The sequence below is a fragment of the Synchytrium microbalum genome, assembly GCF_006535985.1.
Source record: "Synchytrium microbalum strain JEL517 chromosome Unknown SmJEL517_scf0047, whole genome shotgun sequence".
NCBI lineage: Eukaryota > Fungi > Chytridiomycota > Chytridiomycetes > Synchytriales > Synchytriaceae > Synchytrium > Synchytrium microbalum.
Genome location: NW_022158396.1, coordinates 18,738 through 42,023, shown reverse-complemented (window position 1 = coordinate 42,023; position 23,286 = coordinate 18,738). Strand labels below are relative to the sequence as shown.

The following is a 23,286-nucleotide window of genomic DNA, read 5'->3' as shown; positions in this document are numbered from 1 at the left end:
GTGATTGCATGTTTAGGAGAGTATTGATGTACTAGTTTGAATGAACGGATGGTAGTTCTATGTACCTATCCGTGCCGTCTTTTCTTGGTTGCCTTTTGACTCATCACGTCGATCTCTCCAACAAGGATATCAAGCCTAGCACAGAGGCATCACAAAAGGAATACCATTGCACGTCGGAGAGCCTCACATACACTATCGGTCTGTGCTCTAACATCATGGCAAAGTCCAAATCTCCTCCGTAAGTCATGAACTCACAAAGCTTTCGCAATCTTCGGACTCCTTTTCTTACGCCAGTTTCGTTGTATTAGACGACCGTCAGTGTTCCTAACTCTCGCAGCCAAAATATACAGACTCGTATTCAATTACATTGCTGTCCGACGAGCCGGTGGTCCTTTCGATAACCTGCATGAGGTTTGCTACAACATCAAATCCAAACATTTTTATAAAGCCCGCAAAACAACATCACAGCACCAATAGTCTAACGACTTGTGTCGTAGGAATATGTTGAAGTCAACGTTCCGGATCCAATCGACGCCCTAATGCTCAACCCGACCGACGTATGTGCATACCAAAAACTGAAAACGAGGATATTGGTGTTTTATCCTCCTGGCTATGATCAAGCTCGCAAGACGGGGTATCCCGTTTATATAGACATGCACCCGGGTGGATATATGGCAGGAAAGGCGGAAATGGATGCTGTAGTGTGTAGGACGTTTGCTGAAAAGGCTGGATGTGTTGTGATTAGTTTGGATTATGTTAAAGGGCCTGAGGTATGGCCGTTTTTATTGTATGGAGCTATGTAGCAAGCTGATTCGTTTTGGGTGTTAGATGGCATGGCCAGCAGCCGTTGAACAAGTTTTTGGGTTCTTCACGTGGCTCGTTGATTCCGAGCAGGGAGTGAAGAGGTTTAATATAGATCCAGCGAGAGTTGCTGTTGGTGGGTGGAGTTCTGGTGGGAACTTGGCTTCAGGTAAAACCTCATCTTAATCGTCCCACCCCCCGACTTACACGATTTCACAACAGTGCTATGCAACATGGCATGCACACGCCAAACCGCATACAACCCACTCGCCAAAATCCTCCTCCAAATGCCAATTTACACATCCTTCGACCTCTCAGCAGACTATGCCAAACAGCTATCCACATACCCGAAAAACTCCGAAATCGTTCGCAAGTCGATAACACCACTGAATATCGAGTTTTTCTTGCAGTGTTATAATCCTTACCATAAGGAGGCAGATACGGATACGAAGATGAAGATGAGTCAGAGTGCTTTTATGAGTCCGTTGTATGGGAGTACGGAACAGTTAGGGTTTGTGAAGAATGCTGTGGTGTTGAACGGACAATGGGATGCGTTATCTTATTGGGGTGAGATGTATGTAGAGAGGCTTAAGGCTGCTGGGGTGGATGTTACGCATAGGAATTTTGAAAAGGCTGTACATGGTAAGTAATTTAAAGTTGACAAACCTTTGCTCTGTCTTAATCAAATATTGCTTTTTAGCATGGAACTATACTCCAAAGAACAACAAGGACTATCAAATTGGGACCATTCTAGAAACGTTGAATATCATGGTTGAAGCTTTACAGAAGGCGTTTGATCTAAAGCAACAGGTGGATGTCGTTGCGCCAGTGGTTATAGAAGAAGCACCTTCTAAAGTTAGTATCAACTAGTAATTTAGTAGAAAATACATGTACAATTATTTGTTTTAAAATGCATTTGAGTGTTCATCGGCAGGAGTTTGGCTCAAGCAAGAATTACAGCTCATCTCATTTGTTCCTGGAAGGTGTTACCTCAAATCGTCCTCACGTCTCTCACAGCTCGGAACGACACACTAGCTTTACGGATAACGGCTGGATAGGTAGAACCTGTCGTAAGTCTCGTACGGTGCATTGTATTCTTGCTTCTCTCCTTAGTTGCGTCGTTTTAACAAATACTCAAAACTGCCTCAATTCAACAATTACAAAGGCCAAGATGCAGTTCTTTCGAGTAGAATTTGCCAAACACCTTCGCTGGATGACAAAGCTTATTGTTCCGTCTAGTGGCAATGAGCTGGCTATGAAGGTAATCATCATACATTTGCCCACCATTTCGAGTTTGATTATCGAAATCGTTACACATTCAGAAAACACTCGATTTGCTTTTGCCAAAACCGATTGATGTATTACTCTACAATCCATTCGCTGTGTGCGCTTACGAAACGATTGCTTCTCGAGTGCTATTCTACTATCCAAACGGTTGTGACAAGAATCGAAAGGAAGCATAGCCTGGTAAAACGGGTCATCACATTCACATCATTCCCTGAGCAATATCTCACGACGATTTAATAGTCTATATTTATCTGCATGGTGGTGGCTTCCTCGCTGGAACTCCAGAAATGGATGGTGAATCCTCTCAACATTTTGCTGATAATTGTAACTGTATCGTGGTTGCTCTGGACTATCTCAAGTCTCCAGAGGTCAGTCATATACTGTTTCGCTGTACTGTTTGGGTATCGCTATTTCTCAAACCATCGTATCAACAACAGAGACGTTTCCCAACTGCTGCCGAACAGTTGTTTGCCCTATTCAAATGGCTTGTTGATCACAAGGGTGGTATCAGCACGCTCAATATCGACGTTACTCGAATTGGTGTTGGTGGTTACTCGGCAGGAGCTAATCTTGCTGCTGGTAAAGGCTTTTCTACAATTTTTTCGAATCCTTCAGACCATTATAACCTCTCTTCTCATACACTCCAACAAAACGTACAAATAGTACTCTGCTTAATGACGCACCATCGCAAACACCTCTACAACCCCAAAGCCAAAATCCAACTCCAGATCCTTGCTTACGCACCAACAGAGCTGAGAGCAAACTATCGAGACAAACTAAAAGCCCATCCAAAAGACTCTCCCATCTACAAGAACGCAATCCCGATCTTCGTGGCCCTTTTCATGGCAGTGTCGTATATGCCTCCGGTTCGAAAATACGACGATCTGATTGCACGTGCGAGGCATCCGTATGTGAGTCCCATTTATGGCAGCACAGAGCAGATAGGATATGTTCCAAATGCTGTTGTGCTGTATGGAGAATTGGATGTGTTTAGGGAGTATAGTGCTATGTATGCTCAGGCGCTGCTGGATGCAGGTGTCAGTGTTGTTGATAAAGTGTATGCTAAGGCTATTCACGCGTGGAATATTAAGCCTTCGAGTAAGTGTTGAGTCTTTTGGATTCATTTGGGTTGGAGTGAAGACTAGCACTGAGTTATGTCGTTACATTGCCCATATCATACCCCAGAAGCTACTGAAGACATGTTCAAGACCATGGTTGAGGCACTTCAGAAAGCTTTTCAAGTCAAGAAGGACAACTGTTAGGCGTTTCACGTTGGGACATATTGCTTTTGGCAACAAGATCAATACATAATACATACTTGGATACACAAAGAAGAAGGTCAAAGTGTACAACTAGACAACCTCAAAACACTTACAATTCTTAAATAGAGCGCCATCCGCGTTTTCACGTCAGGGCTGTGGACCGGCACTGCCAGCATTACACTCCGTATTATTGGGTGAAGCGGTTGTCGATGTGATATGCGACATCCAATTTTGAACGAAATCTTTAAATCTTCCATCCCAATAGTGTGGGACTGTAGTACCTCCAAGGATTCCCATGTACGGGATGTCCGCTAGATGTTGTATGAGAGTAGTGGCGGCAATGCTTCAACTAAAAACAATCGAGAATCGAAATGTGGCTTACCACGCAGCGTATCCACATGGGCCTCTTCCTTGTAAGTCTGTATACATCCGCCTTGCGTGCCAACATTATACGCTCATGATGGTGTAAGCCTGTGTACATGTGTACCAGTTTCGATGCTGGCCAAGACTCAAGGAGTACTCCCTTTCATCCACTGTCGTTGAGTACATGCCCAGCATGCATGGAGTTTGAGTCCATCAGAGACTATGGGCGTCTACCTGAACTCAGGTTGACAAAGACATCCTCAACCTGCAACGTGGATGAAACATAGGAAGCTGACGCAGATTGGTTTGTGAACCTACTAGAATAGGTGGATGGATTCATCAAGATGCGTGCTGAGTTAAAGTGCATTAGAAATAAAGCAAAAGATCTACAGATCTTGCACTTACAAAACGTGTGCAGCGTTGACATCCAACTCTGCTGGTGGTCACAGCAAGACGAGTGCAGGAGGTGATAAGAGCTCCCCGGACATGATCCGTTCACACAAGCCTTGATGCTCGTACCAGCAAATTGCTCAAGAGACCTCCAAAGTATCCATAAAGGCGTAACTGCCATCACCACCAGCGGAAACAGAGCCAGTCCAATGAATCGCTCATATGTCGACCATATGTACAATATTTGTTCATCAGCAGTGGCTATGGGTATCACCTGATATCGATCAGGCAACAAGGACTGATTTCCGGTTCGTTTATGTTGCATATGCCTCTCCTATTGTGGTATATATACGGTTCGTGGTTTCAGCGCAAATCCTAGTCCCTCTTTTACGTCAGTTGTTGATTTGTTGAGGTTTTGGAATATCAGGAGTTGCGGCGCCTTTCATAGTGACTTTTTGTTTTTTTGCTAAGTATAGTAGGGGATTTCGAGGAGAGAGGATTACTATCAACCATCATCCAATACTGCAATCACCTAACACATCTACACGTACCCGGTAGGCCGTTTCTCAGCACTGAACTGGCGTCTGACGTTATCGTCAACATGCCAAAACTCGAATATGTGTGCATCATCAAAGGTGAAAACAACAAAGTGCGGATGATGGTTATGTGCTGATCAAGGCTCTAGAATCCAGATATAAGATGGTACCCCGGCCTTTGTCGATTGAAAGAGAATTTTACCTTGATGGTCTTGGCAGTGATTGTAGTACGTCTTCTTGGTTCCTCTGGTCTTGTAGACAACACTCAGGATCTAAGTGAGAAAGGTCTTGTAGACATGACTCAGGATCTAAGTGAGAAAATCGCAGGTGTTGTGAATGGAATTCCCTTTACAGGGTCGCGGATATGGATGGATGAAGATCACTTCATGCAGGTCGCCTTGGATGTTGGAGTTGGTAGGACGAACAGCTTCACAATGTAATTCTGCTGAGTCGAGGTGGTGTTGTGGAATGACGTTATGAAAGATTGTTGGTGGATATGCACCGACGCAGTTGCAAGATACATAAACAGAGAAGTTGACTTTGATACTTACGGACTCGTAACGAATCCAATTATTTGATTTCATTACTTTACTGATATTTCTATTGCCCAAATGAACGGGCGTCTTAGGTACGAGACATTCGTCGATTTCTCATTCACAAGTTTGGCTGGTTTGCCAGTTCGCTTGGTCCAAAACGTGTCCTATGAGCTCATTTTAAGCGATTTCTGCTACATCCTCTGAAAATTCTCTTAAATGCATGTATTTAGCAGTCGATAGTCTTGTTCAACTTCACAGTTCACAGTGTTGTCAAAACTCACCGAACAACCAAGCAGTAGCGATGCGTATATGAGGAAGGCCAAAACGACGGCTGTACCGATAGCTCATAACTGTGAAGTACCCGATATAGATTTTGATTCGTGTAAGGCTTTCTATTCTCCGCTTTACTCGCATTTGACTCGATGTATATCAGCCTAATAATGCTGCACATGCTTTCTTACAGAACGACATCTACCACAACGCATAACTCAACAAACATGGAAGTACATGAAGTATCCTGGAAGACTGTCGCCGTCAGACTTCCACTCGATGTACTACTCATAATCTTCGATAACGTCAAACTCTTTGACAAGATGTCACGAACTGCTTGTTTGCTCAAGCTCGCACTAGTCGGCAAATGCTTCAACAGACTCGCATGCAGCAGCATATATAATAATTTGGAACTGGACTTGACCAGTGATTGTCGTCGCAGCACCAAAGTCGCACGCTTCCAACAGAGCCTATCATTTATACGAGACCGATACTATGGCCATTATCAACAAGACACTCTCGAGTATATCAAAGCGCTTGCTGTCTCGCTGGATAATTTGGAATGGCTTGGAAGTCTGGAAGATTTTCCGTCATTGAGGTCCTTGCATGTCGAATTGAGTGGCAAAGGGCCTGCATTGTCCAAATGGGATATACCCTCTGCTTTGACGAAGTTGAGTTTGGATTTCCCTCCTCATGAAAAGTCAACGTATAAGTGGGATGCGGTTGCTAAACGGGCACCAAACATCAATACATTACACATCAAAGATGCGTCAGTCAAGACGTTGGCCAAAATAGCACAAGTGGTATCTATGCTGACCTTGACAGACGTATCTGTCGAAAGAAACTTGGAAGTTTATCAGAAACAGGAATCTCTCGAACCTACGGTTTTGAGCAGTCTCGCGCAAAGTAGTAGTAAAAGTCTCCAGAAACTAGCTGTAAAGGGATACTCAATGGAGACACTACTAGAGAATGAATTGGCCAAGTTTGAAAATCTCACCTATGTACAGATTCGGGGTGTCCGTAGTGGTGCAACTGCAAAACAGAATTTTTTGACACCAGGACAGCTCAAATCTCTGCGAATCGGGATTCGATCATTTATATACCAATCGTCAAAGTCAGTCCTCAACCTCACCGACTTTGTAACATCCAACTCGACAACTCTTGAATACTTTGACATTGCAGGAGTTAACGCGATGGTTGATCCCGTATTCGACGAATGTGTAAACTTGAAGCATTTAGGTGTATTGGCAAACACTGCCCTTCGTATCGACTTGAGTGCCTCGGTGAGGAAGCATGGCCAACGATTCGAGTCATTGAGTATAATAGGTGACTTACAGGAAACTGGATTGCTATCAACCATCATTCAATACTGCAATCGCCTATCCCGTCTACAATTATCAGATAACATATCTCTTACCACTGAGATGCTATCCGACGTCATTGTACACATGCCAAAACTCGAATCCTTGCACATCAACACTGGTGAATACACCAAAAGCAAAGAATATGATGGTGATGTCCTCGTCAAGGCTGTGGAATCCAGATACGATATAGTGCCGAAACCATCTTCTATAGAAATCAGGAATTGTACGATGACGATCTCGAGAGACACCGTTGTACGTCTCCTTGGTAATGCTGATCTGTTTGATATCAACAGCACCGATGCAGATCATCTCACTCGGGGAATTGAAAGTGCTTTGAAAGGAGTATCCTTCAAGAACTCGAGCGTGTGGAATATTCGACGGTATAGCCATTTCTTTTGATAGTGTGGGCATACAAAGGTGTTTGGATCATGTGCAGATGTATGTGTGTGAGGTTGCTGAGTTTTGAGTGATAGTGTAGGCACAGTGTTGCACCAGGGTGTTGCAAAGTTGGTACATAATGTGGGTGGCTGGTGAGAAGTCGCTATAAAGGTTTTGTATATTACGCAGATGCAAGTATCATGAATAATTGTAGTAACTGTATAAAGTAGGCATGCTTGCAAGTAACATAAATGACATAAATATAAATATAAGCAATATGAAATGTAATTAGCAAGACTGAACAGTTTATAGCGCACTTTTCAAACTCAGCTGCCACCTGTCAGCTGCTGCTGCTGCCTGCTGCATTCGCAATTAACGTGTTTGAAGACAGATGCGCATTTTCAACACTGCATTCGAATTGATCCTCACTTGAGATTCCCCGGAAAGACGCTCCCGTCCTCGTAATCGCCGAGATCATTTACAGTTTGATCAAATGCCTTATACAGTGTCAAGAATGGAGGAGCACAGCGAGATTGTGACTAGAGAGGTCCCGGTGACTCTAGATGCTACATATCATGACACCGGAGATGGAGAAAGAACCATTAATCAGGTAACAGGCCCATATCAAAATCAGCGGAAATGCGGAAATGCAAACTCAAATTTTAAACGATCAAAACACTAGTACGTACTAAAGGAACAAATCGGCCAAGGAAGCTATGCAACCGTTAGTCGAGGCTATGATACTATTTCTCATATGGAGGTTGCGATTAAGGAGTTTAGGTATGGAGAATCTCTATGGCATTTGACACGGGCAAATGCAAACCACCATGCTTCCTTTCTTGGTAGCAAATCAAAGCTAAGAAGAGTACAAATGAGTAAATCTGCTGGATTACGTGGTACCAGAGGAGGAAGGGGTAGAGGTGGTCTTTTCGCACGTCCAGCTGCACCACCACCTGAACAGACTCAGCCTATTGACATGATACGGGAGGAGATCGCTGTGCTCAAGAAATTGAGGCATAATAATGTGATACGGATGTACGAGGTGCTGGATGATCCTGCTGAGGTACGTGGAGTGTCGTGTTTGAACTATTTGCATCCGTTCTCTGGAACTTGGCTCTGGTTTTTGCCGACCCACAACGATATAGGATTCTTTATACATGGTGCTAGAGTTCTGTGCTGGTGGTATACTGATGGACATTAGTTTGGGAAAGACTGCTACACCGTTATCGACGGAAGATGCGAGGAGGTACTTTCAACAACTCGTCGTTGGGATTGAATATTGCAAGTACTCTAGTTGCGACATGTTTCTCCACATTGCAACTAACATGTGATCGTATTCGCAGTACATGAGAACGATATTGCACACAGAGGTACATCACTCTCTTTCCTTGTAACTTTTTTTCCCAATGTTGCTCACCTCATACCACGTATTCCTCAATAGATATCAAGGTATTAACTCTGGAGTTCTCAAACCAATCATATTCATTGCACTCATTTATCATACACCCAAATCCCCAATCTCGCTAGCCAGATAATTTGATGACAACAGCAGATGGAACACTCAAGATTGTTGATTTCGGTGTGTCGCAGATATTCTCCAAGGGAGATGATGTGTCGAAGCGGTCTGCTGGATCACCAGGTATACTAGTAGTCAATGGTTTCAAGAGTCGGTTATATTGAAACCTTCACTTCCTGATTCGCCAGCTTTTTTCGCACCTGAAATGTGTGTCGGTAAGAGTACCACTTCAGTTTCATGTCAATATACGTCTAATCGCCACTTTGACCATCAGCCGGACATGGAGAAATGCATATCAAATCGACAGACATATGGGCTATGGGAGTGAGTTTCATCCTCTCTCGTCCTTACCACTATTTGTTTTTCGTTGATGAACTGATCTTCGTAGGTCACCCTGTATTGCCTGGTGTTTGGGAAACTGCCTTTTGAAGGAAACAATATACTTGACCTCTATGAGAACATACGAACTGCCACGTAAGTGATACGTGCATTGAGTACCCATTGCACACTTTTTTCACCATCGCATTCTCTAGTCCCGAGATTCCTGAATCGACAGATCCAAGGCTAGCTGACCTGCTAAGGAGGCTGTATGTTTCGTTTCACTTGAGCTGTTGATTTGTGTGTCCTCTCAACAATAACACTTGAATGTAGGATGACAAAGGATCCAGATCAACGTATCCTGATGGATGAAATACGGGTATGTATATTGCCATCTCTCTTTTCATTCACATCCCATTCAAACCAACTTCAACTTGAACGACGTAGATACACCCATGGGTTACAGATGATGGCAGAGCACCTCTTGTTTCGAAACAAGACAACTTGGGTGGTGGCAGAGTACGTGATGAGGTAACTGATGAAGACTTGGCTCAAGCCATCAAGTCGATATCAGCTGGTGGGCTCTTCACGTTACTGAAAGCAGTGTCAAAGTGGAAGTCAAGGAGCAGGTCTCTGAATGAGTCTCCATCAACGAATGATGATATTTCGTTTCCGGAATCATCGCAATCTCAATAGGCTGGTGGTGTAATAGGTTATGTTATATTTTATCAATTAGACTGTTTATAGCCAGGACCTGTCAGGCGAGATTGTTGTTGTGATTTCAAGATAAGAAAGCAGGTTTGTGCGAAGCTCTTTCCGTTTTGCATGGCAACAGCGGTTCAGGTTAGACGCGGTCGTTGCGTCCGTCGTATCGTAGAAGAAGAACCAGCAGATCAGAGACTTTCAGAGGTTAGCGACGCGTACTAGTCATTTACAAGCATCCAATTAACAGTTCTCTCTCTTGCTTTCAATGTCAAGATATTGCCTGTAAATCTTCCCACGCACCTTGACTTTCAAAGAAACAAGAATTCCAGAAAACCAGGGATTGAAACAGAAATAATCGAATAACAGGGCATACAGCATCTAGAACAAGATCTACAATGGCCTTTTCAGCTGCAGCAAACCAACAGCCCGATGGCCAATATCGTGTGCTAGACAAAAGTTGGGAAGACATTCAACAAAAGGCGAGCATCTGGGTTGCTGATCTATTGATTTTTTCATTCGATGTACTGATTATATTCGTATTGTAGACATTTGCCAACTGGATCAGCACCAAGTTAGCTGTCCGCGGCGTGAGTTTCATCAACATTTGAACGTTTTTACAATTTTGGAGCCCGAGTGACATACACCTGGCGTATACTGACTACACTACTTAAAACTAATACTTTTATTTTGCTAGATTGCTCCCATCAAGTCGTTGGCCACTGACCTATCATCTGGCGAAACTTTAATTCAACTGCTAGGTACAAAAAATGGCGCGCGCCTTGAATTACACTTAAAATACATTCAAACTGAATCCTATTTTGTCAATTTGGAATAGAAATCATTGGAGATGAATCATTGGGCAAATACAACAAGCACCCAAAGTTGCGTTTACAGAAGATTGAAAACATGAACAAGGCCTTGGAGTTTATTAAGAAACGAGGTGTCAATTTGACTAATATTGGTGCTGAAGTATGTGCTTATGTGAGATTTATTGATTTCGAATGATGTTGTTGACGAGTGTCTTTGTGTGTACTAGGATATCGTGGACTCTAACTCTAAACTCATCTTGGGATTGATTTGGACCATCATTCTTCGGTAGGCAAAAAACTGCAACCCAATTAGTAGTAAGATGACTCAATCAACTTCCACTGCCTCTCAATATATAGTTTCAGTATTGCTGATATCAGTGAAGAAGGTTTGACCGCCAAGGAAGGTCTCCTTTTGTGGTGTCAAAGAAAGACTCAACCGTAGGTTCATTCACCCCAGCAACTACAACCAAAAAACGTGGATTCATAAGCCGCATTAATTACAATGTAATCATCTGGTCATGTCTAGATACTCAGCTGATTTCGCCATCAAGGACTTTACCTTCTCATGGAACAGCGGATTGGCTCTTTGTGCCTTGATTCACCGTCATCGTCCTGATCTCTTGGACTACTGGACCTTGGACAAGAGCAACAAACGCGAAAACACTACTCTGGCTATGAATGTCGCTGCAGAGCACTTGAACATTCCAAAGCTGTTCGAGCCTGAAGGTGACTTGGTGCACACAGTTGATCTGCAAATTATCTCTTGTTACTAGACGGCTTTCTTTGTTGTTGATTAGATTTGGTCGACGTCCCAAAACCTGATGAACGATCAGTCATGACGTACGTCGCTCAATACTTCCATGCCTTCAGCGGCATGGACAAGATGGACACTGCTGGTCGTCGTCTTGGCCAGTTTGGTCAGGTCATGCATGCTGCTTGGGAAATGCAGAATGATTATGAGCGTCGCGTTCGTGCTTTTATGGCTGGTATTTCGGAAACTCAAAAGGGGTATGTTTGCCAAAGAAGTGCACATTCATTTCTATGCACGCTCATCTACGCTGTTTTTATGGAATCTTATCAATAGTTGGGCCAAGTCATCCAACTTTACTGAATACTCAGAAGCCAAGCAACAACTCACTGAATTCGACCAATACAAGCGCACCACTAAGCGTGGTTGGGTTGCTGAAAAACGAGACTTGGATGCTCTTTTGGGCAACATCCAAACCAAGCTCAAGACTTACAACTTGTCCCCATATGTTCCTCCAGCTGGTTTGGCTACGGCTGTAAGTGTCGTTAATATTGATAGAGGGGGAGATACCTGCAAGATGTGACGACACCAGCTGAACATCATGTTGTCTTTTATGTGAGGTTTTTGCTCACCATTGTCACAACACTAAATAGGACATGGAGAGCTCTTGGACTCAGTTGGTTCGTCTAGAAGGAGAGCGCAAGCAAAAGCTCACCTCTGTTATTCGAGAAATAAAAGAAACATTAAAGAAGAAATTCGCCACTGCTGCCAACCAATTCCAAGCTGAATTGGAACGCATCTCCGCTTCTTTGGCTTCACTTGAAGGAGAACTTGAAGGTCAATTGGAAGCAGTAAACCAATTGATTTCCAAGTTGCAGCCATTGAAGACTCATCTCGTTGTACGTAACATGACTATTTTTTTGTGTGACTGAATTTCTCACCCTGATGTCAAACTCCTAGGACATTGAAAACCTCAACTCTGAATGCGTCCAAGCAAACATTGAAGACAATGAATATACCATCTATGACCATTCCGACTTGGAATTCGATTGGGGTCTCGTATCACAATCATTATCCAAGAAGGCCTCCTTCATCCAAAACCAGATCGTGGCACGAACCATGACCAACGTATCTCCTCAACAATTGGAGGAATACTCTGAAACATTCCGTCACTTTGACAAGGACAACTCAAACACCTTGTCCCGTCACGAGTTCAAGGCTGCTCTCCAAGTACAAGGCTACACGTATGATGAAGGTGAATTTGACAAGATCTTTGCTGATGTCTCCAAGGGTGATGATATTGTGTCTTTCGAAGAGGTATGTTGCTTTTGTAGTAGCCCTTCTTTTTCGCATGAGGACAGAGTATACTAATATTGATACAACTTGTTTCGGGTTCTTCTAGTACATTACCTTCGTGCGATCTGTCGAAGAGGACAAGACTACTCCTGAACAACTCAAATCTACATTCAAGACTCTTGCTGGTGACAAGGTAGAAAAGGCTGTTGAGTATATCTTTGAATGGAATCTTCACCTACTAAACTCTCCACACCCCTCTCTCTCAACTCAGTCATACATCACAGAACAAAACTTCCTGGTCGGTGGTCTTCAGCCCGCTGTCATTGAAATGTTCAAGGCCACTCTTCCCAAGAAGGAAGGCGTTGAGGGTGGATATGACTATGTTGCATATCTTAGAAAAGTGTTTGCCAATTAAGTCGATTTGCCACTATTACTATTCCCTTTTATTTTGTACACAAGAAATCCAGAAGATGTGTTGTGCCATATGGATTTTTATATCTCTTTTTTCTTTCCCATCCCCCCTATGCTAAATATGCAACCACAAAAACAAAATTGTCGTATTTATAAGAATATATGATTAGCATATTACTTATCTGTTAGGTCTTTGCGTGGTAGTTCTGGTTGGTTGTGTGGAAGAACGAAAAGCCAGAAGATCATACACAATTCGACTTCACCAGAATCGTTCTCTTCTTCGATATCTTAAGCTACAAAGGTTTTCCAAATCATACGTGACGACACATGCACTGACATATCACATTCCTTCGCTCTCTCTCCAAGTTGAAAATAAAGTACTAGAAAAAGAGTATCCGCCCATTCGCTGAGCTCGCTTTTTTTGCTAGTTTCAAAAGTTCAAAGACTGACGGATCTCTCTGAAATTTGGTTTGATACTTCAGCAGATGAAGAAATGACAACCAACCATGCCATTTGGAATGAGTTGTATGTTTGATGTTTCAAATGTTGATGTCCCGACATTGAAGCTCTTGGACCGTAAATTTCTATGAGACACCACGATTTAAAAACAGGATAGATTTAGATTAATGGATTAATATGATGACTGCCTCGTTCCATGACAGTGTTCTGAGTCTAAAGAAAAACAAGTTTCTGTTGATGCAAGCTTAGCAAGCTAACCTACTTGGACGGAACCTACTAGGACAGCAGAAATAGAGTAGGAAAATACCAATCCTTTGATACACTCCTTGCCAGGTAAGATAAGAGCCTGAGTTCTCTGCTATATGTATAATTGTCAAATTGCAAAATGTTTCTTGGATTCGCGACGCGACGATGAGAGTGAGCACATTGTAAGGCTACGTGAATTCCGTGTGTATTCTATTAATTTAATTCTGATCATCGTCCTGTTCGATCGCATTAGTAATCTATCCCCCATCTTCAAAACTTTCGAACAGCAATTTGATCAAACTATGCCAAATGACCAGGAGACATTGGCCGAGATAGCTAGACTAGCAGGCAAGTCATTCGTACATACAGATCGCTGTCGTTTTCATCGACTAACATCCCCCATCAGCTGCAATCAATCGTCAAACAGCTTTACAAGCAGCTCCGGTAAATCATCAGCAGACGCAGTATAGCGGAAGAGGTAGAGGACGATTCAATCCTATAGCTAGACCAGCGCCCGCCATACCTAATGGATCTGCTCGTCGATATGGCAACATAAAGCTCGTTAACAATCCATCATCAAACAACATCACCACTCCACCACCACCGACAGCAACGACAATACAAGATGGTGATATTGCTCTTGCTGCGGATAGGCCTCAATTCGTCAAGAAGGGGAATAAGCTTGTTCGTGTTGGGAGTCGTAAGTACATACTGTGATCTTTGGAGAGTGTCGCTTGCACGTTCCCCGTTTTTGACCTACGATCAAACAAAGCTTGCAACTCCTAACTCCATTCTATCTGAACTGATCAAAACCGTTCACCCTCCGTAGAAGCTGAGGCTGACTTGACAAAGAAACCTCCCAAACCAAGCGTTCCCTCATCTACTACCACCACTCACCAAAAACGCAAGAAGGCGTACATACCCTCAGTAAACAGGACCCTCCTTATCGTCGACGGCGTACAATACTCAAAGAGCAAGGACGGAATGAAACTCATCAACAAGGAAGCTGCTAAAACAGCTGCAAAAACAAAAAGGAATGTGATGGCTCAAGTATTGAAGCAGACTGCTCCATCTATAAAGAAGATTACGGGAAGAACAGTCATGATTAGTGGAGTCGAGTTCGTGGTGGATAAGAGTGGAACAAAGTTGAAACGAAAGAACTGTGCGTGTCGTGTTTGGAGGTTAGCGACATGGTTTTTTTGCTCACGCTATTAATCTCGCTTATTAGTGGTCACTGCAACTTCATCTTCATCAGCAAGACCACTCGCTCCAACGAAAACGCCTAAACGAGTCTTGTTGAATGGTGCACCCTATAAGAGAAGTAAAAGGGGGAATCTGGTGTTGAATGTCAAGGCTGCTATGGCCTCTACTCATCCCAAGCAAGTTTCCAAGCTTACAAATTTCGAGCTCGTGAGGGTTTCTGACGCTTTGAAAATCTTTAGTCCCAAGAGATTCAAATCTCACAACAAGACACTCAAACCAAAAGCTCCTTGTGTATTCTACTCCAGATTCGGTATAGGTCTTGAAATATCTTCCTTTTTTCGTCATTTCAGCCATCGTGTTCTATATCGCATCAAATACTAATCCTCATCATTTGTAGGCAAATGCAAAAACAATCCATGTCGATTTGAACACTCAGTCCAACGACTACGCATGTGTCCTGACTATTTGAAAGGCACACCATGCAAAGAAGACCCATGTCCGCTATCACACACTCCATCACCTCAAAAAGTGCCACTATGCTTATTCTTTGAACGTGATCGATGTGTACGAGACAATTGTCCCTTCCTACACGTCATATTACCACCAGATGCACCTATATGCCCAGATTTTGCCAATAAAGCATGGTGTGATAAGGGTGCGACTTGTGATAAACGTCATGAATTCAAGTGTCCCGAGTTTACTGCTTCTGGAACATGTAGTAATCCTCGTTGTCGTCTACCTCATATCAAGAAAAAGACGGAAAACATTGCTAAGAAACGAAGTGTGAGACGTGATGAAGAAGAAGACGAAAAACATCGACGTATGTGGGCTCGTATGTCGGATTCAGATGATGAGGACGAATTGGCTCAAATGCAAATCGTGCCTCATTTTGATGATGATGAGGAAGTAGTGCAACCTATAGGTGATGAGCATGATGAGTCTGGTGATGAGGATGAGGATGAAGACGAGGATGATGAGGATGAGAGTGATGAAGACTCATCTTCAAGTGAGGATGAAGAAAGTTATGTGGCTGAAGAAGACTCTGGTCAGAATAATGAGCCAGAGTATGAGGAAGAGGAAGGAGAGGGTGCGAGTCACGAAGCAGAAGAAGATAGTAATGGTGAGCCACGTATAGATATAGTGGTTGAGAATCAAGACGAGCAAGAGGAGCAAGACGAGCAAGAAGAGCTTGGTATGTGACCGGAAGATGCGTAAATGTGAAAAATTATTATGCAAGGACTAGATCACGCATTGTAAACATTGTAAAGTATATGATCACGCACGTAAAATAATGAAATTAATGTTACTATAAGGAACTAGTTCGTCAATAGAAGGTTAAATTGAGGTGGAGAGGGCTATGACTGCGAACCTCCACATATTACAGTATTCAATCACGCATGTTAAATAGCGCAAATGATATTCTATCGCTGCTTCCATCGTGTTTATCAAGAATTTAAACCGTGAGGTGCTTGATGTTGATTTGTCCAACCTTTCGTTCGCTCTGGCAATCCATCAAGCTTTCAGAAAGGACGATGATGTCGTTAACGTTCACCACAAGGGCAGTAAGTATTTCTATCCTAAATCCTAGCGTGATGAGCCTGCTAGCTCCACGTTTTTGCTATTAATACGGCGACAGTTCATTTTCTGCCTTTAAAACGTTTCAAGGCCAAAAACACAAGAAACAATATTAACACCCAACTGCCATTCAATTAGGTCGCTCTAAGGAGAGCCATTCCAAATGCATTCATACCTGGGACGCGTTGTCTATCCACAAAGACCCAAGTACGTCATTTGACACTAAATCAATTTTTGCGCTCATCACATCACAAGCTGCATTGATGTTTTTGACGTGACGTCTTTCCATGAATGCTGACATGGAACGGTTTGTTCTGCTGGGAATAGACTCTCAAGGAAAGGTTACGTGAACTTATTCCTGAACGACAGGCTGAAGTCAAGGCTGTTCGTAAAGAATTGGGTGAAAAGTCGTTGGGGAATACGACTGTTGATATGGTAAAGATAAAAAGAGTTTTGAATGAAATTGAATATGGGTGGTAGACTTATTGTTTGTACTTTTGGTTAGGCTTATGGTGGTATGCGAGGAATCAAGGGTTTGATATGGGAAGGGTCGTTGCTTGATGCTGAAGAGGTGAGTTTTGGAGAGTTTGACAGTACTGTATAAATATGCAGAGATCTACATTTGACATGGATCTTTGACTTAACCTATGCATTTGACACGTGGTTACATAACCATTGACATGTTTTCATTTATTAGGGTATTAGATTCAGAGGATACACCATCCCTGAGTGTCAAAAGATGCTACCAAAAGCTGCAGGTGGCAACGAACCCCTACCAGAAGGTCTCTTTTGGCTGCTCGTAACGGGTGAAGTACCAACACCAGAGCAAGTCAAACAAGTATCTGCCGACTGGGCAGCCCGTTCCGCAATCCCCTCATACGTAGAAGATATTCTAGACAGATGTCCCAACACGCTCCATCCCATGAGTCAATTCTCACTAGCAGTCACTGCCCTACAGAACGAATCTAGCTTTGCCAAAGCCTATCAAAACGGTGTCCGCAAGACGGAGTACTGGGACTATACATATGAAGATGCCAACGATCTGATTGCCAAACTACCCAATATCGCAGCTAGGATTTATAGAAACATATACAAGGACGGCAAGGTAGCTGACGTAGACCCAAACTTGGACTATGGAGCAAACTTCTCCCGCATGCTTGGATACACCGATCCTCAATTCTTTGAACTGATGCGACTCTACTTGACAATCCATTCAGACCACGAAGGTGGCAACGTATCTGCCCACGCAACCCATCTAGTCGGCTCGGCACTCGCAGACCCATACCTCTCCTTCGCCGCCGGCATGAACGGTCTCGCTGGTCCACTGCATGGACTCGCAAACCAGGAAGTATTACGCTGGATTATGAAGATGCGGGATGAAATCGGTACCAATGTATCCGACGATAAAGTAAAGGACTATATCTGGAAGACACTTAAATCTGGACAGGTCATTCCAGGGTATGGCCATGCTGTATTGCGAAAGACGGATCCGAGATATACATGTCAGCGTGAATTCGCTTTGAAGCATCTACCTGAAGACCCATTGTTTAAGTTGGTGGGTCAGATCTTTAAGGCTGCGCCTGGTATCCTTACAGAGCATGGAAAGACCAAGAACCCTTGGCCTAATGTCGATGCCCACTCTGGCGTTCTTCTGCAAGTAAGTTGGATTGGATTGATGTTTTGACGCTGTTGGTGTTGGTGTGAAAGTGAGAAGAAAAATAGTTTTGACACTTTTGACCTGTGGACCACAAAAATTCTCATCCGCAAACTGTTTGAATAGCATTACGGCTTTGTTGAACAGGACTACTACACTGTCCTGTTTGGTGTCTCTCGTGCTTTGGGAGTCATGACTGGTCTGATCTGGGATCGTGCATTGGGATTGCCAATTGAACGACCAAAGTCTTACACAACTGCAGCCATCAAGACGATGTACGTAATCCATTCAAAGTAGTGTTTTTTGGTTTCCAGATTCCATTACATGTCTTGTCTCTCATACGATTCATATTTTACAATAGGTTTGCCAAATAGATGTTTACTACATAACAAACACACCGACTACTTCTACTTCTTTTAAGAAAACACTGATAGTTTGCAAAAGGAGTCCCTGACTGGTTTTTACTTTATGTTGGAATCATGTTGGTTTTGACAGGAATGATTTAGCGTTTATGATTGTTACATCCAAAGTCCCTAGTCAGTGTTTTATGTTTCTCATCATCGAATCCAGATAGCTAGATATGCCCATTCGTTTTCGTCATAATTATATTTCCATCAATATCCTGAAAGTTTCGTTGGAAGAAACTCGGCACATTTCGAGTCAACTTCCGGGTCCGTTTCTCGGGCCTAGATCCTGCCATCTGCCACACGAAAGCAATGCATCGGATATATGGTGCGACGGATTTTACTGCTTTGGTCCATATCCTATACATTTTCAAAAGTGTCGGCATGCAAAAAAAAATCCAGTGGTTTAAAACATCTTCTGACCTGCAAGCATCCTGCTCCCTAACACCCGAATGCGTATCCTCAATCAATATAATCGTAACGCTCTTAAAATTCGGCCTCCTAATCAACAGCTTTGCAATCTTCTTCCACCACTCACTCGCGAATTTAAGCGTTTCTTTACTCCAGCTCATATCATTCTCATCAAACTGCTGCGGGTCGCCTTTAGCACTGCTCACAGCCAGACACTGCACTGTCAGTTCTTCGAGCAGCGGTAGCGAGTTCTCTAGTCCAAACTGTAGAGCACTAAATGCTGCATCTGACATCGGCGTCCATTCTATACCTAGAGATCGAAGCGTCGTGCAGAAGGGAAGACGGAAGAACTCTATTGGTGCGCCAACACTGCCTGGGCCGTTCGAGACCATCGGGATACGTTCCAGGTGCTGTGAGTATGGTTTCGGGGATGGCAGGTAGCTGCTTATAAACATGGATTTCGTTACGCTGGGATGCACATCTAACGTTTTTAGATTCGGTAGCCGTAGTATCCCAACCCAGATAAACGTAATCAGGTCTGGCCGTGGTCCAGACTCACATACGTCCTCTCGTGGCAGATTCCATTGTGGGTTGATGGCAATGTGCTCGAGTGCGACACAGTTTACGAGCGGGTACAGCACGTCTGTGAATATGTACTCGTCGGTTTCGAATGTGCCTTCCATCCACACCGTGTTGTGGTAGGTGCGGTATGGGTCGAGGGTGAGGCGTTTGAGGTTGGTTAGCTTTTCGAGGTTTAGGAGAGAGGAGGGGGCGCTGCCGTCGCCTAGTTCTATTACGAGGTCGGAGGTGCTGTCGGGCAGGATCTTGTGGAAGGCGGTCTTTGTGGGAACTTTGATGTAGTAGCGGGATATGCGGTCAGAGATGGATTCGAGGTGGGATTTACAGTCTGATGTCTAGTAGTGTGAAACACTGGGTTAGAGTAAGAAATTGGGTATTTGGGAATAATGGTAGAAGCGTACAAGTAAAGAAGGTATGTTGATTATATCCAAAAACACATCCGTCCGTGCAACATTCAAGGTTTTCAGATTACAGTATTTTTTGATGACCGTCAGCACTCTATCCATATTAAAGCCTCTAAATACACTTGACTTGTTTTTCGGATGTATCGCCATCTTGACACATGCTACTCCATCATGCTGGATTTTGATCTGGCGAGTGCAAAAAATATATATAAATCTTTCAAACTAAAGCACATCTAAAGCTCTTTGTATTTTCATACCTCATAGTGCACCTGCAAATTCATCTTGACCCACGAATTATCCAGCGTATTTAGGTCTGGCTGTACAATCAGTTGCACATTTGCTCGACACCCAGTTTCGTATATGAATGCCGAGAATGCTCGTGAAGCTTGACGAATATGTATGAAACGTTCCCGTGGACTTAGACGTTCAACGATATTCGTTAGAACTGCAGTCGGAAGGTCGTAAATGCCTGTATTCAAGGAGCGTAAAGAACTGTTAGTGTTTAATGTCGAGGTTTAGAGGGCATTTGGTATAGAAGGTAGGGTCGATGAACGTAGTAAAAGATGATTACAAGGTCAATGAATGGAAATACCGTACTTTTGCGGCCGTTTGAAGCATCGGTCATGTTTACTTCGGTTTCTTCAATTTTTGCATCCTTCATCTCTGAATCGATCATGGAAGCCATTGCTTGACGAGATTATTTACCAGTCGAAATGGATTTCTTCACGATTGCGAGTGTCTTCTACCACCAAAAATTCAAAGCGTTCGTGTATGTGTAAAACGTTCAACACAAATCTTGAGAAAAGCGAAGGAAAAACGTGAATTCAAAACAATGCGATAGACGATCGCTATTCAAAAAGAATACTATCATCTGTATCAGCATGTGAATTATAATTTGGGCTGTTTCGCTGCATAATTATTGTTCTGGAATTGTTGACGAATCGCGTCAATGATTTTTTGCATTTCTGGTCGAAGCTTTGTTTTTTGGATTTTGCCGTTCTCGTTTCGTGGGAGGCTTTCGTGTCTCATTTCGACGTGAATTGGGACCTTGAAGCTAGCGAGACGGGGTTTAACGTGGTTGATGATGTCTCTTGGGGTGAGGTTCCGTCCAGTTTCGTTCACGGTCACAAAGGCTAGTGATGTTGGGTTGGTGAATAGTCAGAGCCATTTTCTCGTCTTGATTTGATATGCTGATTTGCTACTAATGCAACATTCCAGTGAAAATCATACACTGACGCCCTTACCTGTAACCTCCTCTCCCAGTGATGGGTGGCTGACACCAATGGCAGCCGCATCAATCACGGACGGATGAGAATATAGCGCATCCTCAACTTCCACTGAATAAACATTCTCTCCTACAAGAACAGTATTAGTTTCAATTATGGTCATTGACCACTTTGAGTACAGTACCTCCTCGTAGTATCATATCTTTACTTCGATCCACGATGAATACAAAGTCTTCTTCATTGAGATATCCAATATCACCTATGTGGAGTCAGTGAGATTCATACAAGTGCAGACGTCGACCACCATACCACTCTTGAAGAACCCATCAGACGTAAAAGACTTTGTATTAGCCTCTGGATTATCGTAATATGCTCGAATAACACCAGGCCCCTTAATACATATTTCACCAATAGATCCCTTTGGCAGTACTTTCCCCGTCTCAGGATGCCTGATCTCGATATCGTTTACGGGCGAAGCAGGACCTACAGAGTCTGGGTATCTGGCATAGTCTTCGCCCGAGTTTACGGCACTGACTGAAGCTTCAGTCAGTCCGTAGCCGGATCCTCGAATGGTGGCTGGGAAGCGTTTTCGGAGCCGTTCTTCTAAGGCGGGTGTTGCTGGAGCACCGCCGTATGTCCATGATTGGCAGGATGACAGGTCGAATGTGTCAATGAGTGGATGATCTAGCACCTAAGCAAACAAAAGCCATCGTAAACGGAAAGCCATAACCTTCAGATGACAACAAACCTTACATTAAACACCATGGAAGGTACACCTCCAGCACTCGTAATCTGCTCCTTTTCAATCAGCTGCATTGCACGTAGCGCATCCCACTTAAACATTACCACAATCTTCATGCCAGCAAAACTAGATCTAACCATATTCCCACATCCAGTGATATGGAAGAAGGGCGTTGCGATTAACAGAGATCTTTGACCTGGATCTGGAGTTGGTATAGGATTTCCTATACGAAGATGTGACCTCATTGAAGGCACAATCGCTGAAAATAAGGATGTCAAGAATCCTCGTTGTGTCGATATGGCACCCTTTGGTTTTCCTGTAGTACCGGAGGTAAAAAATATGGTGCAGTCCGATTCAGTCGTTATTTCTGGCATATCTTTGATATTGTCCGTTTCTTCTGCTCCGGCAAGTAGGTGGTTGAGAGTAACCATAGTTGAGGTGGTAGATCGCATCACAAACATCTTTTCTAGGCCGGCTGGTTTCAGCGAAGACTCGTAAATAGATTGTAACCGTTCTGCTCGTTCATCATCGACAAACAGAAACCGACATTTGCAGTTTGTTATACAATGTTGAAGCTCTAGGTATCAACGGGTGTCAGTTTGGACCTTTTATCGGCGATTTGTGAATGCTTTACCATGAGTCTGAAACCACGCATTCAATGGCACAGCTATCCCTCCAGCAATATGTATGGCCCAAAACACGATAATCCATTCCGGACAATTTCTGCTTGCAATTCCAACACGATCTCCTTGCCGGAGCCCCAGACGAGACGTGAATACCCGAGCCAAAGTGCACGATAAACGCCTGACTCGGCTGTAAGTGAAACGTTCATTCTCATAGACTAGGTAGTCACGATTTCCATGATCCTATGTTCGTGACGTGTGTCAGAAACTGCTGTATTTTAGAGGATCTTTGTTCATGGCAATAACATTATAAAACGAAATCAATACCGTTGACAGTTTGTCAAACAATCCTCGCACAGTTCTGGGCAAGTTCTTCCAAACTCTTTGTTTAATGCCTCGAATCACCATCTCTTCCATTTCTAAAGTTGAGCCCGGAGCAGTTAACAGTGCATGGCATTCCTTTACAGATCTAACAGGTGCCGGTATGTCTGCCATTGTGAAAGTTTTTGATCTTCGTGGAAAAAGGGTAACTTGAAATGTCAGTAAATCTGGCAGAGACAAGTGAGTTGGAAGTCATGAAGCAACTCATACCAATCGGAATAGATACGGAAATCGATCCTGAGACGATTGGTAGGGCGATCGATGGAACTTTGAGTAGTAAAGGCGTCACACAGAGTTTTGAAGGTTGAAAGGACTCAGAAATCCATTTCACTCTCGACGCGTTTTGGTCCAATATTTACGTGTTTATAATTATTTGTAATTCATTAAAT

The 23,286-nt window shown here is 43.4% G+C and overlaps 4 protein-coding genes across 4 annotated transcripts; all 4 read left to right on the top strand.

Moving 5' to 3' along the window:
- Nucleotides 1-7,701: 7,701 nt before the first annotated feature.
- On the top strand, nt 7,702-9,717 carry SmJEL517_g05322 (uncharacterized protein; the record flags this gene model as incomplete). The annotated part of the gene is made up of 12 exons (XM_031171248.1): nt 7,702-7,797; nt 7,870-8,250; nt 8,333-8,480; nt 8,531-8,557; nt 8,629-8,636; nt 8,715-8,826; nt 8,892-8,918; nt 8,978-9,027; nt 9,092-9,177; nt 9,237-9,290; nt 9,355-9,400; nt 9,469-9,717. 12 exons carry the CDS (start codon nt 7,702-7,704, stop codon nt 9,715-9,717), a joined length of 1,284 nt encoding a protein of 427 aa, XP_031022755.1.
- A 404-nt stretch (nt 9,718-10,121) lies between these two features.
- Nucleotides 10,122-12,994, top strand: SmJEL517_g05321 (uncharacterized protein; the record flags this gene model as incomplete). Its single annotated transcript, XM_031171247.1, has 12 exons — nt 10,122-10,217; nt 10,272-10,313; nt 10,421-10,484; nt 10,562-10,695; nt 10,763-10,821; nt 10,893-10,973; nt 11,062-11,261; nt 11,333-11,543; nt 11,620-11,818; nt 11,937-12,182; nt 12,244-12,600; nt 12,686-12,994. The coding sequence occupies 12 exons, from the start codon at nt 10,122-10,124 to the stop codon at nt 12,992-12,994; spliced, it is 1,998 nt and encodes a 665-aa protein (XP_031022752.1).
- Nucleotides 12,995-13,496: 502 nt separating this feature from the next.
- SmJEL517_g05320 (uncharacterized protein) lies at nt 13,497-16,098 on the top strand (the record flags this gene model as incomplete). The annotated part of the gene is made up of 5 exons (XM_031171246.1): nt 13,497-13,515; nt 14,102-14,395; nt 14,525-14,857; nt 14,924-15,208; nt 15,296-16,098. 5 exons carry the CDS (start codon nt 13,497-13,499, stop codon nt 16,096-16,098), a joined length of 1,734 nt encoding a protein of 577 aa, XP_031022753.1.
- Nucleotides 16,099-16,433: 335 nt separating this feature from the next.
- SmJEL517_g05319 (uncharacterized protein) lies at nt 16,434-18,501 on the top strand (the record flags this gene model as incomplete). The annotated part of the gene is made up of 7 exons (XM_031171245.1): nt 16,434-16,460; nt 16,612-16,680; nt 16,801-16,908; nt 16,979-17,044; nt 17,171-18,130; nt 18,254-18,402; nt 18,489-18,501. The coding sequence occupies 7 exons, from the start codon at nt 16,434-16,436 to the stop codon at nt 18,499-18,501; spliced, it is 1,392 nt and encodes a 463-aa protein (XP_031022764.1).
- Nucleotides 18,502-23,286: the final 4,785 nt, after the last annotated feature.